At 44.3% G+C, this 12,044-nt stretch overlaps 1 protein-coding gene across 5 annotated transcripts in view; it reads right to left on the bottom strand.

Moving 5' to 3' along the window:
* Positions 1-12,044, bottom strand: part of CRYL1 (crystallin lambda 1) — a 176,010-nt gene that overhangs the window by 10,323 nt on the left and 153,643 nt on the right. For all 5 annotated transcript variants that reach the window (XM_006765057.2, XM_006765058.2, XM_006765056.2 and 2 more), the window contains one exon: positions 5,521-5,626. In XM_006765057.2, the coding sequence (XP_006765120.1) occupies positions 5,521-5,626 (106 nt within the window). The remainder of the gene's footprint in view (positions 1-5,520; positions 5,627-12,044) is intronic.

The following is a 12,044-nucleotide window of genomic DNA, read 5'->3' as shown; positions in this document are numbered from 1 at the left end:
TCAAAGGTCGAGTTGCATGGGCCTGGGCCGTGTGCAGTGGGAGTCTCCCACCACCCTAGTGTCACTGAAGAGCTCTGACACTAAGATGTGTGGTTGTTGTGGGTTGGTGGGAACCAGGCTCGCTCAGAGTCAGTGTTGTCAGCACACAATGTGGCCTCGTACGCGCCCTTAGAATCAGGGCCCCTGCCTGCACCGTGCTGAAACAGAGACCCCCCTGAAGCGTGTTGAAAACCAGAGCCCCCTAGCGTGCACCAGGAGTCAGAGTTCCCCAAGAATCCAGTGTCAGAGTCTCTGTTACTTCGTGCGACCTTGCCTTGAAAATCAGGGTCCCTGTGTGCCCTTGCACCAGGAATTGGAGTCACTGGCTCTTAGTATGAATGCACAGGGAATCAGGATCTCAGGCGCAGGTGATAAGAAACACAGTCAAGTCACTGGTGCTTGGTGCTGCCTCCTGCCCAGAGAATCGGGGTCCCTGGGCCTGTGCTACGCGGAACAAATTCCCGGTGTTGGCGCAATTGGTCCCAGCCCAGGGCTACGAAGCCGGCCCTACGCGGGATCAGTTCCAAGGTGCTCACGCACTTCCAGGCTAAAGTTCCTGGAGCCTTGAGGCCCCGGCAAGGGGTGGGTTTATCAGTTAGTTACTCTGGAGCTGCCCGCGAGCCTGCGGGAAGGGGGAATGGGCTCTGTTACTCATGGATCTGCCGTGGGGATTTCTGAACTTTTGGTGTCCGCAGGTCTGTAGCTGTGGTCACAGGTCTCTGTCCCCAGTGGCTGCAGGGTCCTGGTATGCGTCTGAGATCAGACTGGGTGGTGCTGAGGCCAAGATCCTAGTCTCAAGCAGCTCTGTTTCCCAAGATGGTGTGGTCGCTGTCCCCGTGCTGGCCGCCCAGGAGTGTCTGCGCAGGGAGCGGGACTCCGCCACCTAAGACTGCCTGGTTTAGCAGCCCCTTAGAAGACCTGCAGAATCTAACTGTCCCTAGCTCATACACACACACCACACACGTCCACACACTCCTCTATCACTTCCTTGCGCTCTCACACTCCCTCCCTCCCAACCTTCCTGTTGGTCGCCATTTTCTCCTCCTGCAAGCTAATTTTTAAGTTGTTAATTTTGTATGATCTGAGAATGATATTATAAATATGCAAATGGTCCTTGGCAGAAAAAAGGTTCCCCACCCCTACAAAGGTTCCAGCACTAGCTAGCTATCTTAGAGGACTCAGCATTTCCAGAACACAGAAAACCACCATTACATTTATTTCCTTTGGAAGTTAAATATTTTCTTCACTTTAAGTGTTTATTTATTCAAACCAAAAGTGGTAAAATCTAGACACAAATACAATTACTCCTTTTGGGGGGCAGAGACATAAGAATCAAATAAGTTGGAAAGATATTAAATGAGAAGAAAATGGGAGGCCTGGCTGCAGCTGAAATTCACCCACGTGCAGGGAAACAGAAGCCCAACAGTACCCTCCTCTGAACCAGTTCTATCTCCCTGTCCTCCTTGAGCAGTGAAAAGCCACAGATGCAATTCAAGGACTGTATTTCACTCTGGATTACTTCACATTTTCTGAACAAGCGTTCATCTTTCTGTGTCCCTGTGAAGTTATCTGAATCTCCCAGGGGCTTTTGAGAACTCTTTTTCCCTGCCTTTTATAAAATTTGTGGCTTTAAAGGGGCATTTATTTATTTAAGATAGAAAATACAGTAACTCTTTATAATACAATTAATAATCCCCCCCAACTTTTCTAGGAAACCAATATAAAACTTCAGTCTTACAAACATAAAAACTCTTTCTATAGCATGCACTCAGGCTCATGGGGTAAGCAGCCCTGAGTCTGTGGAGACGGTAAGGGGCCACACAGCCAGCATGTGCAGACCTCCATTTCATAGATAGAGCATCTGACACCGCAGGTCAGCTCTCCCACTAGCTCAAAGTACAAATTTATGGTGATTTAGTGTCAAAATTGTTTACAGTGTCCCAGCAAATTCACTACCTTACTCTTCTTTGCAACATCTTCCCTTGCAAAGGGATGTTGAGCAGTATGAGCGGGAATGTTCTAGAATACCAATTTCAATGGAAATGAAAATAAAAAGCCACTTCACCTTCTATCCCACAGCCCATCCCTCCTCTGTATTACTATGAAGTGAGCCTCCCTATGTTTTTCCTGCTATGCTTCCATGCCCTCTAGTCAAACAAGTACTTCCAACAGCTCTCAGAGAGCTTAGCTTTTTAGAAGACTTTGAACCTAATTTCTTAAGAAGTGGGAGAAAGAACTGATTGTCATGAGTTTGGATATAGCTTCTCTTGCTGCTTTCGGACTTGTTATTGCTTGGCTGTGAGCCCTGAAGGTGAGACACAACCCAAGGTGATGGAGCAGTGGAGAGCCATCCCTTCTGTCTGCATTTACAGAGCAGGCACCTGTCTGTGTGGCCTCTGTCACGGTGGAGGCAGCTGCTGGGACATGCCCTGGGTGTTGATTCTTGGAGAGCCCTAATTGCTACCCACACCGGAGAAGTGTGCTTTTCCCACAGCCTATGAACCCACACTCACATGAATTCCCCTGCCTTTAAGACAAAACTTAATCAGAGAAGACCAAAAAGACCCCAAAGCCCAGGGACATTATGTAATTCCCACCTGAGGGAGGCCTTGCTGGAGCAGGTGGACAGAAACTGCCAGGAACAGCTCTATCAGTGCACCTGTTTCACTGCAAATCACAGCTCCACTCAAATGAACCAGACTCACCAAGCAGACATCTCAATTTAAGATAAACAAACAAACAAACAAGGACAGCATCTAAACAAGGGAAATTTTGAGAGGCAAGATGGGAACATTCATCTCAACTGAAGGTGATGTCCAGGGGCTGCCAGGTTCCCAGGCACCCAAAAGGCTGGTAGGTGTACAAGGGAGCAGCCTTTACTGACCTGCTAGTCTAAAAGCTTAGCATGGAAAGAAACCAAAGTCTTGAGAGTTCATATTCCACAGCAAAAATGTCCTAATCTGTATGTGTTCTGTATTTCTCTAATGCACTTGTGAATCGTTGGGGGAATTTTTTTTTTTAAAAAAAAAACTAGAATAGGGAATTAAACAAAACTTTGTGTGAATATAACATTTATTATGGACTTCATGTCAGCCATCCAGCTAGATGTCTCCATCTGGTTTCCTTCTCACACCACCCTTATAAGGCTGTTACTGTTGTTGCCCCATTTTACAGATGGGGATACTGAGTACACAGGGCTATTTAGCTTATAGGTCAACTAAAGATCCAGGCTGACTGGCTCCACAGACCAGATCTACTCTTCTGAGAGCTTGTCTTTCGTGGGTGTCACTTTTTAAAAGTAGCCAAAAGGCGAAGCAAGCATGCTGGCCTCCTGTTTTTCAGCTGCTATTTTATAAGATTAAAAACAAATCATTAAATATTTTTACCCCTTCTAGATAAACTGTAGCTTTTAAGACTAATAACTAGCCTTAACCTGAGATACTGGCTTTATGAGAACAACATCAGAAAAAAGAACTCTCCCAATTCCAATCTTGATATATCCTGGGTGACACTGAGGAATCATGATCATTTCCACTGGTTCTGAGCCTGATCTTATAACTGTCTAACTCTGGTCCTTAGAATGCTCTGAAGTTGAAAACTACATCCGTCCACCATTATCATATTAAACCAATTAGGTTTTCTTATCAAATCTGCTTTGTGTGAAAAATTGTTATGGGCTCCATCCTATCTGCCACACTGTTTGACTCCCGAGTTTCTGGTTTCATTGGCTTCGGTTTCTACTTGTTTGAGAGTCAAAGTGGTTCTCAGGTCTCTCCTATCAGTTTCTCCTGATACCTGAATTATCTTATTTTTCTCAAGAAAAATAAAAACACAGTGGTCATCCAGCAGTGTCTATATACATTTCAAATGCTTCAATATGTTCATAACGTTTAAGGTTCTGGTTTACAAAAAAAACATTCAAAATTATGCAAGATTTTATTTTAATGATACTTCAAAACTCTGGTTTCACTTTAATAAAGCCTGTGTCTTTACATTACCCTCCTATGTTCAACTGTTATTCTACCACACAAGTAACATGCGGGTGCTAGGTGAGAGTCCCCTCTCTTCAGTTGCTCTCAGCTGGGTGTTAAGGAAGAATCAAGTCACCTATTGAACCACATTTGCATGACACCCTATTAACCCATCCAAGGACCCAGGTGTGCACCTGCTGTGTGCAATACATCTGGTAAAACTGCTTGGGATTATCCACTGGAAATTGTATTTACTTAATTAATTACTGTTGTGAAAATTACTGAAGTATTACCAAACCCTCGTGGAATTATAAAATCTACGGCAGACTCCCCAGAGGTCATCTGCTCCAACTTCCAACCTCACTGTGAGACTCCTGTCAACATTCAAACATCCGCACAGGTGAGGACCAGCCTCCAGCAGCAAGGCTCCCCCACCCACAGCAGAGCCTCTCCTCAGTTCCACTTACCAGGAAGTTCTCCCTGCCATGTCCTGACCCCAAACCTGTCTTCGTGCCATTTCTAGTCTTTCATTCTGAGTCCACCCCCACAAAAGTCATGGACAAACACAGGCACATGCGGCACACACACACACACACACACACTGGATCAGCTTCCATTTCTCGATATTTTTGTTAAATGTAGACCATGGAACTGAATACAATATTCTTTTTCTTTTTCTGCATATGTTTTAAAAACAACATACAATTATAGAAATTTATTACAACACAGAAAAGTAAAAAGGTAATAAAAGTTACTTATAATTACAACACCAAGAGACAGCTATCATATTATTTAGTTGACATTTCCCCAGATTTTCTGATTCATTGTTTTAATTTGGTGTAGGTTTTATTATTTTTCAAATGATGTCTTCTTTTTAAATGGCTTAAAATCTGGTGGACAGTTTCATTCTTGGAAGCTTCTCACCCATCTCAAGTGACCTTGCTTTTAGAGTTACCAGTCCCTTGGAGGTGGCTCCAGCATAACTGATGGCCTAGCCTGGCCACTAACCAAGAGCACCAGCCCCTTTTCCTGTAGAAGCCCCTCCCTCGTGACATCCCAGCTTTTGGAAAGAAGCCCACAGATGAGCAAGTCACAAGTGCAAGCTGCCCATGTTTAGGCAGAAGGTAAGTCCAGCAGAGGTTCATGTGGTTATTTCCCTACTTTTTTTTTTCTTGCTACTAAATAATTTCATTATCTTCCTCAGGAAAATACCACTTTATCTTCTATCAGGCTGGATGACATGCAGCAAAGTCTCCATAACATTGCTCACCTCTCCTTCCAGTCCTCACCTGAGTGCTGCTATACACAGAGCCCTGAGGTCCATGGGACACAGCCACTTACATCCTGGGACACAGCCACTGCCCTACCCTTACCTGTGAATGAGCAGGGCTGGCCATTGTCTCCTGTACACAATAGCAGTTCTATTCAGTTGTAAGAAAAGACAACCTTTGATTGTTTACGAAACCCATGAAAACACTACACCGCATAAAATTCCCATTTGAGCCCCTACCTTCTGCATTGAGATGCATGGTTTCCAGAGGTCCAATGAATGCATACCGGAGGCCTAGGCCGTGAGACATGACGAGGTCCAAGTCGCTTGGAGACACAATTCCTTCCTAAATGAGGAAAGGGGGCAGCATATGGATGAGTCCTCTGGAAAGACCATTCTCTTACCATCATTTTCATCCTAACTGGGGCAGGATCCCAAAATACTCTCCAAGCACTGTAAGTGTTTTCATGGAATTTTGCATGATGAAACTAAGATGTCGGAACAGATTCTGAAAAGAGACTATCTGTGAAATGTCAAATACCAATTCACTTTTTCCACAGCTATAAGCAACCTTCTCTCATACTGTACCCAATTCCACTGTCTTCTCTTCTCCACCCATACCCATGTCTCACTTGCAGCTCTGTCAAACGGGGAGAGGAAGACGGGAAAGGGAAAAAGTGAACGGGGTACTGGTGGAAAAGGGCAAGAAGGATTTTCTGCACGTTTGTTAAGAACTGGGGCTGTAAGACTGGAGCCATCAAAAGAACTGTGAAGTTGCTCTCCAGACTGTGCCTGCCTGCAAGCCTGGCCTTGTTTAGTTTTTAATGAGTTTGTAAAGAATGATATTCTTTGATGAAATGCAGCTCAGAACAGGGTGTTTATTTGCAAAGGTGGAGCCCTAGAATCTTTTACAAATGTGAATTGCAAAGCAAGAGGCACTTTGTTAGGCTTTTAGGTTGTATGTCAAATTGCCCAGCGGTGTGACCTGATCTGTTCCTCACCGATGAGGAACAGGGATGCATTAGAAATATCTGTATCATTAGGCCCTTCACTGACAGCTCCGTCTCCATCTGAAGATATTTTCACCGTGCCCATTTCAGCTGTCAGGAAGACAGACATGGGGGAGGCTGTCATGTGTTCCCTGAATCTTCACTGGTCAGAACAGAAGAATGACTCTGAAACCTCCAGCCCCTATCTCCTGGGTGGTTTCTTTCACAAATAGAGTACTGTGGGCACAGACATAGCTCCTGCCTCTGTAAGAGGCCACTCACTGTGCTGTAGTGCTGATACCTCTTCCACAGGCAACCCTTAGCTGGTGGTCCCCAGTGCAGCGAGGTCCCAGGGGAAGGAGGATGAAGCGCTCGGCGGCGGGAAAGTCAGTTCTGCCCCTACCTCCAGGGCACACCCACTCAAAGTGTCCATCCAGCTCCTGAGAACAGGCTCAGACATGTGGCCTCCCCTACGTGGCCTGTTACTCTGGGTTACAGCGCAAAGCCTTTACCTTTCCTTGAAGGGCTGCCAGCTGTCTGGTTGGAGAGGTGCCTGGGGAGAGGCAGGGGTTTAATCACAGGTTCACCGTGGCTCCATGGCCAATAGGGAGGAGCCCTTTGCCCTCCAGATGGCTTTGGGGAGTCCGGGCCAGGCCCTCCATGCTCAGGAACTGCTGCCCCTCCTCCTCCGAACCAGGTGACTTCTCAAGTCCCAGACTTCAAAGTCACCCAAGAGGTAGAAAGGGAATTTGTACCTTCAACCTCTATGACCTGCAGCCCAGCTGCTGAGAGAGAAATACCAGCAGTCTCAGGTCTATGTGGGTGTCTGGACCTCCCTGGGGAGGGGTGGGGAGAGCTGGAGCTGAAGAGGCAAGAAGACAGAACCACCCACAAGGGGCAAGCGTGGTTTAGTGTGAGGAGAAACTTTGTTTGTGCGAACCATTCTCCATCTAGTTTTGTGTGTGAGAGATAAACAAAGACATGAACAAACCATGAATATATGTTCAAAGAATAATTAATTACAAAGCAATCCCTCTAACCACCACCGTGCCCATCTTCCTGATCATATCTTTCCCAATAATAAACATCTGACTTTTGTAATAATAATTTCTTTTAAAATTTGCCATCTATGTTTACATTCATAAAAATAAAGTGTGCTTTTTATCTATTTTCATCTTCTTCAAAATAGAATCACACTGTGCATTCTTTTGTGATATCAATGTAAAAAACATTCAAATCTATAGAGAATTTTTGTGGGTTTATTTGAGCCAAACTGTTGACAATTGCCAGGAAGCAAAATCTCAATGGATTGGGATAATGCTCCAGAGGATGGAAGTTTTGCACCTTATTTAATACATTATAAAAATAAGAGATGCAAGTGGGTTACATTAAATCCATTGGTGATAGATTAGGAAGGCAGGAGAAAGGAAAAGGTGGTAGGGGCCCTCTGGGATTGGATAAAAAGTAAAATGATAGACACATATATCTTTTACATAGGTGGGTACAGGAGAGTTAACAGTCAACAATTAACATAACACTAACAAAGAGAATTTATGGCTCTAACTGGTTTGGCTCAGTGGATAGAGCATTGAGTGAGGACTGAAGGATCCTGGGTTCGATTCCAGTCACAGGCATGTCCCTTTGTTGCAGGCTCGATCCTTAGTAGGAGGAATGTAGGAGACAGCTGATCGATGTATATCATCGATGGTTCTAATTCTCTATCTCTCTCCCTTCCTCTCTATAAAAAATAAATAAAAACATATTTTGAAAAGAGAGAGGATTTGTGGTCTCCCATTGGTTATGACCAAGGGGTCTGTCTGACATTCCAAAGTACTAAACACAGTTACATAAGAGCAGTCATATAATTTTTAGTTAAGGAAAAGATTGACTTTTGTCAGGGAAGATACCAGCCACATTTGCATTACTGAAGTAGATTTCTCTAAGTTTCCATTTTTATCCAGAAATTAAATCCAGAGGAAAAAAGAGTCAGAAGTGATTCAGCTGAGATGCTCACTCATTAGGATTTCACCTCACTGAGACAAACAAGTTCATCCCTGCTGTACTCAGCACTGAATAAAAGGTTCATAGTTAGGATATTTTTTTTGGGGGGGGGGGCGGTGTTAATCTTCACACAAGGACATGCTTAGAGAGAGGATGGGAGAAAGAGAGAGAGAGGAGCATTGATGTGAGAGAGAAACATCAATTTCCTTCTGCATGCTCCCGTGATTGGGGATCAAAACCACAACCTAGGTATGTGCCCTGACTGGCAATCGAACCAGCAACCTTTCGGTGCACAGACTATGCTCAACCAACTGAGCCACTCTGGCCAGGCTGGTTAGCACGTTTTGAAGCTCAAGTTGCTTAATTGTGTTATTGAGCTTCATTCCTCTGAGGCAGAGCAGAGGTTGCCACCCCAAAATATGCCTTTTGGGATATTGATGATTTCAAGTTGGTTATTTTTAAGAAACAGGAGACTCTTTGATCCTCCTAATTTACCTGCCAAAAGGAATTCAGATAGGAAAACCTGCTTTAAGAAGGGAACCTAGCATATTCACCTCAGCATATGTGAAATAAGTGGCAGACAGAGAGGACACAAGCAAAACCTTGTTTATTGGACTTCCCTCCTGTGTCCCATGGTTTCTGGGTGGCCCAGCAAGAGTTTGTTGACCACAGGTTTGCTCTTTCTCATCTCCTTGTGAGTTGCCTGCTTCTCCTGTGGAGTCCCAGAGCCCTGCCTCCCTCTCCTCGGTCCAGAATGGCATATAAGCCTAACTGCCCAGTGTGTCCTCAAGTCCCATATTCTGTGGAACCCATGTAATGTACATCCATAATAAATTTGGTCATTTTTCTCCTATTAATCTGTCTCATGTTAATTGATTACTAGGTTAGCCAGAAGAATTTAGAAAGGTGGGAGGAAAATTACTTTTTCACTCCAGCATACCCAGAGCCTTAGTGTTATTTGTGGCCTAAGTGTTAATATTATCAGGATTAATTACAATAAATAATCGTCTTATATAATAAAAAGCTATTAAGCAAATTGACCGAACAGTAGAATGGCCAGTCACTATGACACACATTGACCACCAGGGGGCAGATGCTCAATGCAGGAGCTGCCCCCTGGTGGTCAGAGCACTCCCACAGCCAGAGTGCCACTCAGCCAGAAGCCAGGTTCACAGAGTGCATGCATCTCGTGCACCGGGCCTAGTGATGGTATAAAGGGCAGAAGTAAGTGCTTGAGTGGAACCCATGGATCTGATAAACAATTCCTTGGAAACAGTACCCTACACACTGTTTAAAGTTTGAAACCCTACCCCACTCCATGGTGTCTATGGTTCAACCAACATTTGTCTATATAGCTATCAATAATTCCTCCATTTTGTGGTAAAATTCTCAAGTCACACAAAGGAAAGCCCCATGTGGTTAAAAGGTTCCTAAAACTTATACAGAGTGACTTAGATCACTATTAGTTCAAAACCTGGTTGCATCACATCTTAAAAAATCAAAAGGCCAGGAAAGCCCAGCCCAAGTGGTAAGGAATCCCCTTTATTGAAAAAACTTCTAGCTTCTACTTCCTTTAATTAAAATCTAAGACTTACCACAATCAACCAACACAAACTCATGGCTGGGGCACACACTGCACCTGGCATGCTTTGGAAAAGGTATGGAGGGAGATGGCACAAGACTACCACCGACCAGTAAAGAGCAAATACAACATGGTTAATAAAGTACTAAATTACTGTGATACAAACTTTAAGTATAATTAACTGTCAGGGTCCTACCAGAAAGACAGAACCAGTAGGGTATATATGTGGAAAAAGGAATTGGCTTTTGCAATTGCAGGCACTGGCAAGTCTGAAATGTGGGGTAGGCACTCGCTGATGGTGGAAATCTTGGTTCTGCTCTTCAGGCCTTTCAACTGATGGGATAAAGCTTTCCCAGATTATTGTGAATAATCCTCTTTAATTAAACAGATTATAGATACTAATCATATCCACAAAATACCTCTACAACAACATTTAGACTTGTGTTTGATGGGTATCTGGCATAGCCAAGCCGATCGTCACAGGAGATAGAGAAGTTGGTGGTGAAAGGACAGAAGACACATCTAATGATTAACAACTGGCAAAAAGTTGATGGGTGCAGTGGTTCTTGATCTTTTGGATAGACATGGAGAAAGGGGGAGACAGGGGAGTCTTGCAGAGTTTAAGGGTGAGACATTTGATGAATGAATCTCCCGTATTTCCTGTATTGATTATAAGCTATAATCCCCTTCTCTCTAATAACCCCACTCTCATATTAAGTTTTCTTACTCAATTCACATATTTTGCATTCCCTCATTTCATTTACTGTTCTGATGTTTCTTCATTCCATCTTTCTGTGTCCAATTCTTTTTTTCACTCATCCTCAGCTTTTGATCTCCTATTTTGTTTCACTCTACTTTTTGCCACATTTGGCCCTGAATTTTCAAGGTTTTCTGTGAAAATACTACTGTAACGTCGCCACTGCCATCACCACCACGAACACAGACCTGCTACCCCAGGACCTTGCTACCTCAGTCATGTACAAGTCCTTCCACCCCTCCCCAACCAAAGCTGTTTGGGAGTCAATCCACTGTCTTAACTGGGAAATGGAAGCCAGACAAAGTTGTATCATAGGTAAATGTTAGATAATGAAATGAAGCATTAAAAGGCATGAAGCAGGCAGTGGACTTGTTCAGTGTCACTGCAACCAGAGGCCAAGGAGAAGGGGCTACACAGGAAGAGAGCCCAACTCAATTTCTAGTTAGAGCAAGGACAGAACAAACTTAACCTTGAGTGAGTGCCCCATCTCCAAAGATGTTTTAAAGATGGGCTGGACAAGAATAATCACTGGTATAGAAATAACTCATGTATGAGTGAGGGGTGCTGGACTTCTTTTTGAAAAACACCCAGCCCTGGAGTCCTTCTCAATAACACTGAGATACTATAGTTACACATCTTGAAGTTAAATTAAAACTATCTTGATGATTCATGCTTCTTCTCATGAGAAATTAACCACAATTGTGAGTCCTCTCTCCCAATTTATATAGACTTAAACTTGCTCCAAGCAGGAGCGAAAATATCCAATCTGACCAACCCGCCTGCACTACCTCCCAGGGAAAGGTGAGGAAAATACAAGATTTTAATAAGCAGAAAAGAGAAGACTGCTAAGTGCTGTGCACTGTTGCTCAAAGGGTGTGGTAGGGTTGAAGAGCTGGTTGGCCTTGTGCCAACGCCAGTAAGTTTTCTTGGATATGGGGCATGAGAATAGCTGACTGAACACCACACTTAACTGATGCAACAGAGCCATGAAACACCCACTGTCCAGAGCCCTGGGAGAGGCCACTAAGGGGGAGAAGACGGAAGTACAAGGTAGACATGTGGTCAGAGTGTGGGACACCATTCCATGCACTGCACTGATGGCCAGGGGGTGTGGGTCGAACTCTCTGGAGGCATTTTGGGTAGACCTATCAAGTTGTAGAAATGTGACGGGGAGAGCTGCTGCCAGGAATTATTCCAGAAGAAGAGACTGTGCATGCAAAGGGGCTCGCTGAAGCATTATCATGGTGGAAAACTTGAAGCCACCTTAAAACAAGATTAGATATTTTTTAATCAACTGAATGAAACCGGCAGTCAGACATCCCTGGACTGCTGGCTCCTAATTGATCACTTGCCTGCCTGCCTGATCATCCCTCACTACCTCTGCGTACTGTCTGATCGCCCCTAACTGCCCCGCCCACTGGTCTGCCTGCTCCTC

Source organism: Myotis davidii, unplaced genomic scaffold, assembly GCF_000327345.1.
Source record: "Myotis davidii unplaced genomic scaffold, ASM32734v1 scaffold701, whole genome shotgun sequence".
Classification (NCBI taxonomy): domain Eukaryota; kingdom Metazoa; phylum Chordata; class Mammalia; order Chiroptera; family Vespertilionidae; genus Myotis; species Myotis davidii.
Note: the sequence above shows the minus strand (reverse complement) of the source record. Positions and strands in the feature narration are given on the sequence as shown.